The following is a 14046-nucleotide window of genomic DNA, read 5'->3' as shown; positions in this document are numbered from 1 at the left end:
ATTTGGACTCGTGAGATAATTCTCTATCTCTGGGACCCGGGTCCTAAATTTTAGGAAAATTCCTAAAAAATAGAAAATGTGGCATATTGGTCAAAAAGCTCCCTGCAAACATGATGAATTCAAAGACCACAAAAATTCCTTCCTTAGGGAAGAATTGCGCCCAAGAAGAAGAAATTCCAGGAAAGGTGAAAATTTGGCTAAGTGTCGGAAAGGACAAAATTCCAGGAAAGGTGAAAAATTGACTAAGTGTTTGAAATTTCTTCCTTCAGGACATAGTTCTTGGAAATCATGAAAATTGGCTAAGGCATGAAGAATTTCCTTCCTCAGGGTAAGGAACAAATTTCTTTCCAAAGGAGAATTTCCTTCACAACATGAATTCCACGCTGGGATGAATTAAAGGTGGAAAAACAATTTCTTGGCAAGGAGGGAATTAGGGATGAATTGAACAAGAAATTTTCCCCAGGAAAAGTTTTAAAAAATCCATTCTCGAGCATCAAATCACATCCAAATTTCAAAACTTTTTACAGATTTGGATTTGTAGGAGAATTTTCTCTCTCCTGGACCGTGGAACCCTAATTTGGAAATTTTCCTAGAAAATAGGAAATGTGCAAAATTGATGAAAAACCTTCTCCGAGCAAGGAAAATTGAAGAGACTTCAAGAAAATTCTTCCTGAATCGAATTTTCCCTCTCCAACAATTCTAGATGTGTAGGAGCGGATATACGATGACAGGGTCCACTTGCATGGCGAGGATCTATTGAACACGTGGCAGTAGAGTGGCGCATTCATTACCGGAATATTTGACCAAATGGTGACCCGGTCATTTCATGTTAAATTAATGGCAGATTCTTTTCGCATGCAGCCACTGCATGTGGAAATGATGGAGCATTTATGACATAATGGGGTGATTTTTGCATGGATGAATATTCAACGCATGTTGGGCGAAGTTGAAAGTGGTGGTGCATTTAATGCGCAATGGATGCTATTTTGGGTATTTTTGAATTAATTGTATATGGGCATGATGGGTTATCAATTGGAGATTCCCACCTTGTTGCATCTTGAGTGGAGAATCTTTTAGGGAAAACCCTAATTAGGGTTTGCATGTAATCATGGTCTGAGGCCTATATAAAGGGGTGATCCCCCTCTTTTGTAAGGAGGGAGACTTGTATGAAATTGTTGCGATAAGTTTTGAGATAATAACAGTGAAACATTGTTCTCTGATGGTGTCCACTTAAATTATTTTTTCAAAGCTTTCATGGTTTCACTTTCCTCACTTAGATTAGAAATAGTAAAGTGCTTCGATTTCAATGGAGAATGTAATGGTGTCTGATGAATTTCCATGCTTCATACTTTTTGCATCTTGCCGATTGTAAGTTGCAGTGTAAAGTTAGTCTGAGCCCCCTAAATTTGTGCTAAGTTTGATTGTGGATAGTCGTTTGGATTGCGTCGTTTTTGGGTATTCAAATGTACTTTTTCAATTTGAAAATCCTCTAGCATCCCCAGAAGATTGCACTGGTTCTTGCAGAGTTGTAGTTGATCTTGGCGAAGCAGAGCTTGACTTATTTGGAATTTGTCCACCAAAGCACTATTCATTGTTATCACTGCCCTTAGGAGTAGATTTAGATCCTTCTAAACCCTTTCCCTTTTACTTTCAGTTCATTTTAGTCCGTCCGAAGCAACAACATCGCTGAATTGCCATATCCGATGATGGAGTTCCAACCACAACAAAGAAGTGAAAGAATGATGCAAATGTAAGGCCCCTTGGATTACTAGTAATCACATCAGCCAACTGAGTCACGTCCGTAGCATAAAGGAACCTTGGAGTCGATTGTTTGAACTTCTTGCAATCTTAGCGTGCAATCACACTTTGATCAAAAGAGAGTGAAGTGACCGTTAGGCAACTTTATTTTGTGTTCGACGTAGTCATAAAAAACACGTCAACAAGTTCCCTCGTCTACTCCCTCGGTGGTAGTGGTACATTTGTCTTTGTTTGGCCATAGGGGCATTAAGTGCTGGGGGTACGACGTCGACTTGTATCCCTTTCCTCTTCCTCCCTACGGTTCCGCTCTTCGTACCTTTGGAGTACTTGTTGCCAACGGAGTTCCCGTGCAGTTTCCTCTCTTCGGTCTTGGAGTGCAATCAGATTTCTAGCGAGCAACCTTGGAATACTTCTGAGAAGATCAAATACGGGAGTACTGACGGTGAGTTCACCATGTACCATGCCTTCAGAGACGGCTCTCTCCTGAGCCTCCCTTTGCAAGTACTGTGTGACCGACACGTCCCACAACTCTACCAAGTCTGTCGTCAACTGATCCTCTCGTGCCTCTTCCGCGGTACTTTCTTCCTGTGTGTCACTGTCTACGACAGTTAATTGTTGGTTAAATGGCCGACCCATTAATTCCTTCTGCCTGCAGCCATAGTTATCCCCAGGTTCGTTTAGGAACGACGCCAAAATGTTTAGTCCTTATGGTGAGGTTGATAAACTCACGAATAAACAAAGATATTCCACACGTACCAACAATTCATGTAACAAAACATTAACATATATCAAAGCATAAATAACAATTACAAAACAGCTATGGCAGAATAATGATATCTTTATTGGATTCTCAAATATGCCAGTACAATACCAATCTGCCGAGGTTCCATCCATACCATATATAGACTCGACGGTTGGCCAAGTTGCCAACCGTCACTAACTACCAACTACCCCACGGGAACCTCTCGTCAACTCATACATAACAAATCATAAACACCCAAACCAACTATAAACTAACATGTGTTATTGACCCCTAACAGTGACGTGGTTGGTCTTGGGTTTGATTATCAAACTAAGCTTTTGGAGAGAGATACTTATGAAGATATCAGTTTAAGTGAATTGGGAGGTGACTTATTCAATGAGTCAAGACTCCAAGAGTATGATGAGCACTTTCCTTTTGATCAGAACAATCAACCCCTTAGCACTTGGAATCCGGGTGTGATGGCACCTAGTGATGACAAGGAACCTGTGTGGGATGAATTTCCCTTTGATCCGGATGATGAAATGGAACTTGATGGGGATTCTATATCAGTAAACAATGGTGACATTACACTTGATCTTGGGGCTGCCTTCTCGTTTGATCAAAGTGACAATGAGGTGGAAGCAGATTTAAGAGTCTATAAGGCTCCTGATATTGAAGTGTTTGTTGGTGTTCTTGAGCATAAATCAGATTTATTAGTGCACAAAGCTGATCATCATCTTGGTGTAGAGCATTGTCATCACGTGGATGATGTGGGGTGTGAGACTAGGGACAACCAAGGAGTCGTTGAAAACAAGAATGAAAATTTTGATTGTAATCAAAGGCTCAAAGACTTAGTGGAGTCTATCCTATTTATGATATTGATCATTTTCAGCTAGTTGGTGGAGTTAGACAAGAGTCTTGGAGCAGCTATGGGAGCAACGATTGCAAGAAACAAAGTTCTGATTTTTTCTTGCAGCCTATCAGTAGTACACCATCTCTGTATTTTTATGAGTGGGATGGTCAATTCAAGGTGTCTTTTGAAAACGAAATGCAATCTCTATCCCAATTTGATCACACACATAGTTTGATTGAAGAACTCTACTGGAAGACTCAAATTGATGAGAGACAGAAAGGGGTTAAGGATGAAGTTACGCTCCCTAATCTGCAACTTATCAAACTCTTTGGATATATTGAAATCAGATTACATACACTTGATTGAAGATCGAGATTATGCCTTCGAACTTGCAAGGAAGATCGCTAGCGCATTCCAAGGAAAAGAGAGAAAGGTTAATGAGCTTACTCTTGAGCTTGAATCAACAAAGGATATGTTAGAAAACATTCAATTGGCTCTAATGGAGGTAGAAGGTCAGTTTGTTGATTTCAAACTTTTTAGGGAGCAAGAGAATGCACTAAGAGCTGAAGAAATCGAGCAAGTAATTGGTGAGCTTGATAGTCTTCGAGAAGAGTTTGATCTCGAGAACTTCACAAGAAAAACAAAAGTTGCATGTGCAGATTCGGATCAGCAAGATGGAAGTGAGCAAGGGGAAAGGGATGGCTTCCAAGTTCTTGATAACCCTCTCTTTGAAGTGGTTATCGAGAAAGTTATGAAAACCCTCTCTTCGTGATGGATGATAAAACATGTGGTGAAGTGATTGAACATGAGATTGAGCATGGTTTCCAGTGTATGGATGATGTGATGTCAAACCATGAGGATGTGCCACGTTTTGTGAATAGTAATCTTCCGAGGATGCTTGATACTGAATGCATAAGTGGGGTTGAGGATGAAGACTCCACTTGGGAAGTGTTGTATCAAGATGATTTCAACATCTTTTGGCATCAAGGTGTTGTCTAAACATTGTTTAGTAGCCGTCTATGGTTTCATTGCAGCAGCAAGGAGTGAAGATTTCAGACTTGTTACTCATAAAGTAGGGGAGAAAGAAGGGCCAGAACGTGGTGATTGCATGTTTGATAACCTATTCCTTGGGTTGAATAATAATAAGGCTCATACTAGTCCATTTTGGGAGTTGGATTTGAGGACAACATTTGTCCCATACTCCAATGTTGTTGAAGCTTTCATGGTTAGGCTTCAAGGGTTTGCTAGAGGAGACATCAATTTCTTAAGTATGCACTTGGTCCTTACTAGCACTTGTGGATGTGTTGAGTTTTCTTTTCAGTGTGTTGAAGATCACTTTTGGTTGGGTATCCAATCTCGAGATCGTCAACATGGTTTGATGGAGCTTATTACATGTGGAAAGAAGGATCTTTGGAGTAATAAAGAACAAATTTTCAGTCTTGATGTTGTTGTTCCCTTCTTTACCAACCATTTGATGGTTCCTTTTGCTCATCAACTAGTAGATTGGGAAGATATTCTGAGCAAAGGATGGTTCTATGTGGAGTTGGAGTCATGAGAGGAAATTTCCAGCCTTGGATGTGAGCAGATGTGTTGTTTTGGATGACGATTTCCTGTGTTGCAGCAGCTGTTCATCTTCTTGGATGCTGATTTTCCTAAAATCAGATCTCAAGTCAATCATTTCAGACTTGGTGAGCTGCTGGTGTACTTTTTTTCAGACTTAACAGTCTCCTGGTAGGACGGGTTTATGGTCTCAGATGAGAGGTATGGCGAGTTGGGGCAATTAGTATCTGTGTATGGGAAGTGTTCAAGCTCTAACTAGTGGTTATTCTTATGCCCTCTCTTCTACTTATGATTGGGACAACGAACCTTTGCTTTCTATGGTTCATCATTCTGAGGTGCTTGGAGTGAGAACTAAAAGAGATTTCAGAAGTCTCCATGGTTGTATAAGAATAATTCAATTGAGGCCTAGTAGATTCATGTGGAGTTATGAGAATGAGTTTGTTGAGCTCTTGCAAAGGATTGTTTTCCTCCTTGCAGGAAGATTTGGAGAAGTCATATTTACAGTCATGGCTCTCCTTGACACCTTGGGGAGATATGTTGTGGAGTTTGATCGTGAGCTGAGTAGACTTATTTTCCTATTGCGCAGGCTTGTGATAGACAGTGGCATTGTTGATATTGATTACTCAGAGCTTTATGGGCATGAGATGCTGCATGATATTGATTTCAGTCCTTCAAGATTTTTTAGTTTGAGTATCATGGATGGTAACATTTTGGAGTCACAAGGGAGGATATCGCAGTTTTGGCATGATGTTTTCATTGATGTGATCAGAGTGGAGCAACATTGGAAAGGTGGGTTGTTCCTGAGACAGTTATTGGACCTTGGGATTGTACTTGTTTGGGTGTGGATCAATTTAAAATTTTCTAGAGTTGTGGTGGCATTGCTTGAGGACAACCAATTTTGGGAAGGGCAGACTGTAATGTCCCCTTTTCCGCTCTAGTTTGTTTTGGGGTCTGTTTGCCAATTCTGAGACCCGTTGGTCAATCAGAGGCAGAATTAGGGTTTCCTATTTTCTAGGAGGATGCTTTGGCAGTTTTGGTGGCTTGCATGCTGAAGTTTTACAATTCTGATTCTGGATTCCTTCTGGGTTTTCAGAGACCTTCGTGATGGTGTGACATGCAACTGAATATGAGGACTTTTTCGAACTTACTTTTTTTAGTAAGTGGGGGCGAAGACAACTTATTTTTCTGGGTTTTTTTGGATTTTCAGAGAGCCTCGCGATGGTGTGACATGCAAACAAATTTGAAGACTTTTTGGACTTACTATTTTTAGTAAGTTGCGACGGTTGCTCAGAATGTGGTTAAAATCACTTTGGAAACGCTTACTATTTTCAACACTGTGCCATTTTTAGTAAGTGCTATGTTTAGAAGCACTATTTTTAGTAGGGGTTCAACAGGCCAATTCAGATGGCTATTTCCGGCAGGTTAGTTTGAGTAGTTTGTCTTCTAGCATTTTTGGAGCTTATTTTGGGCAATTTATGCTTGAGGAAAAATATTTTACAAGTGAATTATTTTTAAGGCATGATGGACACCTTAGAAATATGTTAATTTTATGAAATAATTCACTTACTTCCTTGGATGCCATATATCACTTTATGAATATTTCATAAAGTATATTGCTACCTAGAGGGGGGGCGAATTGATGTATTAAGAATTATTTTTGGCCTAAGTTAAGTGGTCGACCCCTTTTGGTGAGGATACATGATTTAAAAATTACAGCAAACATTATCCTAGCTTGGATGCCCAAATTGGATGAAATTGCATTTCATTTCATGGCATTTTGGAGGGAGTTGAATTTGAATTTGGAGCTCCAAAAAGTTATAAATAAGAGTGCTTGGCCTTCATTTGAGACTATCCATTATTGCTTGGATAATGAAGTGTTGCCAAAATGCTGTCAGACTCTTACTTCAAGGAACGCCTACGTCCTAGTGCCTCAGTTTCGTGCTTGAGAGATAGCGCCTAGTTGAATGTATGACTGTTTCTCATCCAGAGGAGCAGATTGGACTCAATGTGGTGAAGATTTGTGTGGATTTTTGAGTGTTCTTGTTGCTGGTCGCGGAGTGTGTTGAAGTAGATTCTTGGTTGCAGGTCTCAGTGTGTCATTCTTCTCGTTCTGGGTATTTCTTCTATCTCTTTTTGTGGTTTGGGCGATTCATTTTGTGAGTTTGTAGAGTCTAAAATGGTGTTTGGGATTTTACTTTTGCAAAATCGTACCCTAGTTGGCTGAACCATTTGGTTGAGTGTTTTGGGATGCGTCCATAAATTATTGGGGTCAGTTTGCCATGTTTTGTTGTCTTAGGATTGATCGCCTACCTCCTAGTGATCATATGCTTTTTGTTTCATGTCATTTGGTTAAGAATTGGGTGAGTTGTGAGTGTTTTAATGGGATTTGGTGTTGCTGGTCTGTGTGTTTTGAGCGTGTTGGGAGTATATCAGATTTAGAGATTTTCTGTTGTGGAGTGTCTTCTTGTGTGGAGTTGGTTTTAGGGTGTGGGTTCTTTGGTGTGGAGAGAAAGATCTTGGTAATTGTTTGCAGCTGTTAGTTCTTCATTCTTATCTTCTATGATTCATATTGTAATGCTGGTAGTAGTACTAACAACAATTTCTATTGATCTTTCTTAGATCCACTGCAAAGTGGAAGAGGTTGGCTTTGCCGCCTATCTTTGGAGTAATAATTTCTCTTAATTTGTAATCCATATTGTGCATTGTAAAGCTGGTTAGTAGTACTAACAACTATCTAATTGGATTATTGCTCTTAGTCCCACTACATAAGTGGAAGAGGCTGGCTTTGCCGCCTACTTTGAATATTGTAATACTGTCCTCCTGCTGCATAAGTGGTAGAGTTGATTTGTAATTTCATTTCTAGTCCTCCCGCTGAATAAGCGGTTGAGTGATTTCAATTTCAATTCTTGGCTTGTCCTTGGCTGGTTTACTGCCAAATGATTTTCAGTATTCTCATTATCCTGCTGAAAAGTGGAAGGGGCTGGCTTGCCGCCCAAGTATTGTAATCAATTTGAGTTTCTTGCATCTAATGATCCTCTCAATACTGTATGCTCTCACCCTCCTAGATTGGGCTCTCGATGATCAAAAGGTGGAAAGGGTTATTTTCAACGGTATTGGGATTTCATTTTCTAACTCTAATAGGTGTTTGTGTTGATTGTGAACTGAAATAATCGGAAAAAATTAAAGGGGATATTACATCTATCATGTCTTCATACTGAAATCTTACGATTACTATATCTTTTACACTTAATTAATTGCTTTAAGTCATTGCAATTTCTTAGGAGATTCGTGGCTAGTGAACAATCCTAAATTTTACTTCAGTGCCATTGTAATTTTCAAACCCATTATTAGCTTCCCTGCTTATGGCCAAAATGTAGAATATGGAAAGAAAAGAGAAAAGAAATATCAAAATATTGATTTATCTGCATTGGGAAGCAAATCTTGTACAAAGAGCTAATACTTCAATTTTTTATAACATAGTTGTAACTGGAAGAAGTAAAATCTGGTAAATTCTCAAAAGTCATCTTGTATCAAACACAAATTCAATGTGCGAAGCTTCAGAATAATGTTATTTCCAGATGCAGTAGTGGCTTGTGTATTATCTCCATTTTTCAGAGTAAATGAGTGCTATGTTTGCAGGCTATATGGAAACATATACATATGTAATGTAAAGCTGGATTTTAGTATTATAATTTTGTTTTTAATGGATTGCATATCTAATGTTTCCTTGAAGTTAAGAGTTAGGCTGTTTCTGCTGTACCTTGATATAGCCCCACTGCATCCCAGTCAGCTGTGAACGTTTCAAATTTTTTGTTCCTTATATATGGTCAATAAACAATTGATCGATCATCCTGGCTCAATAGGTCCAAGTGATTGCCTGCTCTCTCAATCTTCTTAAGCATTATGTCAAAGCCCAGTTATGTTTGGAGAATTGTTCTGTAGTGGTTCATCTTATACAGTAACCTGTTTGCAGGTACTTTACCTTTTTTCTCCATTTCATAGACATATATGGCTGTTCAAATTTTCTAATAATTTTCAAAGGACTTTCTGAATCTAGCATTTCTGGTTTTACCTTCTGCTACACCCAACCTTTAGTGGCTTTTGACAAACCCATTTATAATGATTGCCTGCCCTTTACTATTAGTGGAATTTGGATTTCCTATTGAACACCACCTTCTTGGAGGGATATTAGGTAGGAGCTACTAGAAAATTTTGCCTGCTGTTTAGTTTTTGGCTGTTGCCAGATCCCATCTGCATTTATTTTAATGCAATTATAATCATTTGATTACTTCTCCTTTTTTTTGGTTTCCTCATCATGATGCACCTGCTTTTTCATGGTTTATCTATTTTTAATTCTGATAATGGGATGGAAACAGGGGTACTGCATTGTTTGCAAGATTGGGCCCGCAGACTGCAATTACCTTTCTTGTGTATGAGAAGATGCGGGAGTTTACTGGGATGAAAGCTTTGTGACATTCTTCTTAAGTAAAAATTATTGCTGTAGGCTGGAACAAAAGGCTTGTTGCATCAAACATCAACAGTAAGAGTCTAAGTGTCTTTTCTTAAAATTGGATAAAACATAACCTATTCCTTATTTTTTATGTAATATTTATTTCATCAATCACAAAGTTCTGTATTCTTTCCTAGTTCTCCTTCAAGAAGAGACTGAACTAAATTCGAATTTCCTTCTTGCGGTATGGGACAACTTGCCTTTTCTGAATCAAATTGTATCAACTCTTGCCGAGTAGGATTTGTAACATTATAAATGAAGCATCAACCTCCATTATTATCACACTCTGGGAAAATATGATTGCAGGTCTGCACTAATGTTGTGTGCATTGATCATATACTTATTGTGGAAAGTGGTAATCTTGTTTCTGCTTGTGTTTAATGTTGTGGACTGATGATACAAATTTTTCCGCTTTTAAAATTTTTAGAAACTGTAAATTCTAGAATTTCACTCGATAGATTTTATTCACTGCTAGGCTGGTCAAGTAAACTCGTGAAAGGAAAATGGTGCATACGCAAACATATACTTAATAGCCACAGAGAATTGAACCTATAAATTTGTTTTTCACTTGCCAAGATACCATTTGCTGATATGACCAAGTTTATAGGGGTTTAGCTTGTAAGTATACCGGTATAAAAATCTTGATTGTGTCAAGCATTCTGGTGTCTAGCGGCTCCAGCTGGCTGTGATAGGGGCATCTAGAGTGGAACCACAATTTGGAGTTTTATTTTACCTCCCAGTGAATTACAATTATTTGGAAACTTATATCTACTTATTTTGTCAACACAAGTTTCAAATGTCAACAAAGACATGCATAGAAAGCCCTTAAGATCGTTTACTAGAAATCTTAACAATGTTGCAAGTCTCTAATACAAAATAAAAGCTTGTATTTGGTCAATTCATGTTTCAATTCACCCATTATACATTGCTCTGTTGGCTTGTGATTTCAGCAGTTGGTTCCATAGAGTCTTGATGGTTGTTTGTTTGCCATCTCATGTTTGGCATTGGTGTTACCAATCTATATTTGCCTGTTCTTTCTGTTCTTTCTCTTTGATTGACTATAATTATTTGTCAACAAACTCTTATGGTACTAATTCTTCCATCTTTGTGTTTAAACTTTAAAGATACATGTACGTATTGTAAGGAAGAAACTCACCATGGCAGTTTTATACATTAATGTATCTGGGGAGCTATGCTAAACTTTTACTTTTTCAACTTAATAACTAAAACATATTCTTCATATAAACATGCACATAAAATCTAACTACCATATAACACAAGTAGAACATAGGATATATATGTGGAAACCTTTACGGGAGAAAAACATTGTCAAATAGCTTCCTTATGTTAATGTTTTGTAGCTTCGGTCAGATTATTCTAACTGATGAAATCAAATACTTAATTGGCCTATCAGCCTTAAGCATTTGACATCTATCCTCCATAAGACATAATCAGATTATTTGCTTTATGTGCTTATTAAGATTACTTGCTTTAATTGTTAATCTATGAAACATGATTATGAATTAATCATATGTATGTATTTAATAATGTATATATTCATATATTATTAAATACATACACATAATTAAATTGATTATATTAATTATACTTTAATCATGTGTAAATCGATATTGAGTATCGATCAGATTATATATTTAAAGTAAATCATAATTGATAAAGTGTATCAATGATAAAGCAAAACAAAATCGATAATAATTATCGATTAACCAATATATATCGCTATTGTGAATCGGCGTATTTAGTGACAGCCAAAACTATGAGACATGCTCACATAGAGACATGTCTCTACGTGGACGTAGAGGCATGCCTCTATGTAAGCATGTCTACTCTTTATATATATAGAGGTGGTCGATCGGTACTTGTGGATATATAGAAAACATTAAGTGTTGATACAAGAATCTACAACCACTTTCACTACAGCGATATACATACTGGTAATTCGATAAGCATTATATCAATTACTTCGTTGTTCTAAACAACACATACAAAGAGATCGATATTGATATAAATTGATCATTGTGAACAACAGTTCATATTGAAAGTAAATCAATATTCTTAGAGATTGCTAATATAGTAAATAAGAATTGGAGATTATATTCTAAGATTAAAATTTCATTTACCCTATATTCAAATCTGATAAATCTTCAACATGGTATCAGAGCCAGTCTAAGGAAGATCCAATCAGATTTGAATCAAAAGGCTGTCAAATTTATCATTTGAATTTTTAGAAAAACATATTCATTCTCCAAATGGCCAACGGTGTTAGGTTCAAGGATCGTCTTGAAGGAGCCTCTAACTTTGTCTCATGGAAATTCAGAATTATGCTCACATTAAGAAAGCAAGAGTCGGAAGCATTTGTAGAAAAAGAGATAACTATACCAAATGAAGAAGACGAGAAAAGACAATGGATAAAGAACAACAATAAGGCAATGAAGCTATTAGTGGATGCAGTTAAGGATCACATGGTACCTATAATCTCCAAGTTGGATACAGCAATCAAAATGTTCTCAACATTAGAAAGCATGTACAAGATAAACAATACGAGCATGGTTCTATCCCTCAAACAAAAACTTCATCATGCGAGGATGAACAAACGAGAAACAATTTCATCATACTTCATGAGGATCACGGAATTAAGGGACCAACTCTCCACTATTGGTCACTTATTGAAAGTAAGGAGCTAACTATGTTGGCATCGAATGGATTACCAGCTTCACGGGAAGGATTTATACAAGGAATTAGTGCTCTTTCAAAACTCCCTAAATTTGATCGGTTGAAGACAGACTGCATTCAAGAGGAATCCAAGCTAATCACAAGGGGGGATGGTCATCTACAAACAAAGACATTCATGTGCTAAACTCTCATTCTCACAAGAAGGGGAAGAAAGGGAACTTCAAGAGGAAGAAGAACAAAGATGCAAGAGGCAAATACTCATCCAAGAGAAAGAGGGATATGACCAAGGTGCGATGCTTTAGATGTGACCAGTATGGGCATTACGCCATAAAATGCCTTGACAGGTCAAGACCTCAAGCCACTATTGCAGAAGTTGGTAAGACAGGGTTAGAAAATGATTCGGAGAAACTTGTGTTCTACTAAGCCCTGTCAAGCCAAGTATCAACCAGTCCTAATACTTGGGTGATTGATAGTGGAGCATCACATTACATTACAGGATTCAAATAACATCTTGATAGTCTAATAGAAAAATCTGATGAGGAAGTAACTATTGGGGATGACTCCAACTATCCCGTGAAAAGAATTGGGACCTGCACTATAAACCTTAAATCAGGCATTTCTCTCCAACTCACAGGTGTGTTATATGTTCTAGGGATAAAGAGGAACCTAGTTTCCATTTCAGCTCTTGAAGATAAAGGATATAGGATCACCTTTATGGAAGGTAAGGTCTTGGCATGGCCCAAGAACTCAACCATCAAGAAGGCTCACACTATTGGAGTGAGACATGGGTGCCTCTACAAACTTTGCATTTCTTTTTCTCATACCCTAATACATGAGTCAACGAGTACATGTGAAATTTGGCACAGAAGATTAGGACATCTCCATTTTCGAGCTCTCCCTTCAATTGAAAAAATGGTAATAGGTCTACCTAAGATTAAGCAAAATCATGAAGGAACATACAAAGGATGTGCCTTAGGGAAACTCACGAAAGGCACTTTTCACACTAGTGAGAGCAAATCTAAAAATGTACTAGAAATTATTTATTCCGATTTATGTGAACCCATGTCTGTAACCTCTATAGGAGGGTTTTTGTATTATGTTATCTTTGTAGATGATTTCTCTAGGAAGACATGGATATATTTTTTAAAATGTAAAGAGTCAGAAGAAATCCTTATGAGGTTTCAAAGAATTCAAGGCTCTAGTAGAAAATATATCGGGAAAGAGAATTAAAATACTAAGAATAGATAATGGAGGGGAATATACTTCAGATAACTTAAAATTTTTTTGTATCAATGATTAAGAGAGAATACACAATTCCTTATAACCCTCAACAAAATGGGGTGGCAAAGAGGAAGAATATAACTATTGTTGAAGCTGCTAGGGCTATGATGTATGATCAAAACATAGAAACATCATTTTGGGCTGAAGCCTCTAGTATTGTTTTATATATACAAAATAGATGTCCTCACTCCCTCCTAGATGACAAAACCTTTGAAGAAGCATTCATTGGAGTTAAACCTGACATAAGTCACCTAAGAATCTTTGGATGTCTAGTCTATATTCATATACCCAAAGAGAAAAGATCCAAATTAGAACCCTTAGGCAAAAAGGGCATATTTGTAAGATATAGTGAAACATCTAAAGCCTACAAAATCTACATACCTGGACAAAGACTAATTTTGAATTAAGTAGAGATGTCATATTTGAGGAAGACATTGCTTTCAGAAAATCCAAAAGCACTCATGAGATAGAAGACCAAGAATCTCCTCTAATATGGAAGAGGATCATGCTCCTGAGATTCAAAGGGAGACTCATGAAGTAATAGAAAATGAAGGTCAAAAGGAATTCATGGACCCTGCCAATGAACCTAGAGACACTAATGTGAATCGGAAGAGGCCACTTTGGGCAAGAAAAATGATTCAAGAGGCT

At 37.6% G+C, this 14046-nt stretch overlaps 1 protein-coding gene across 4 annotated transcripts in view; it reads left to right on the top strand.

The window, feature by feature from the left end:
- LOC131037955 (uncharacterized) overlaps positions 1-9705 on the top strand; it is a 141322-nt gene extending 131617 nt beyond the window's left edge. For all 4 annotated transcript variants that reach the window (XM_057970219.2, XM_057970221.2, XM_057970220.2 and 1 more), the window contains one exon: positions 9290-9705. In XM_057970219.2, the coding sequence (XP_057826202.1) occupies positions 9290-9386 (97 nt within the window). In that variant the 3' untranslated portion in view covers positions 9387-9705. The remainder of the gene's footprint in view (positions 1-9289) is intronic.
- Positions 9706-14046: the final 4341 nt, after the last annotated feature.

This window comes from Cryptomeria japonica, chromosome 9 (assembly GCF_030272615.1).
Source record: "Cryptomeria japonica chromosome 9, Sugi_1.0, whole genome shotgun sequence".
NCBI classification, from domain to species: Eukaryota; Viridiplantae; Streptophyta; class Pinopsida; order Cupressales; family Cupressaceae; genus Cryptomeria; species Cryptomeria japonica.
The sequence above is the reverse complement of the archived record's forward strand: the minus strand, read 5'-3'. Positions and strand labels throughout refer to the sequence as shown.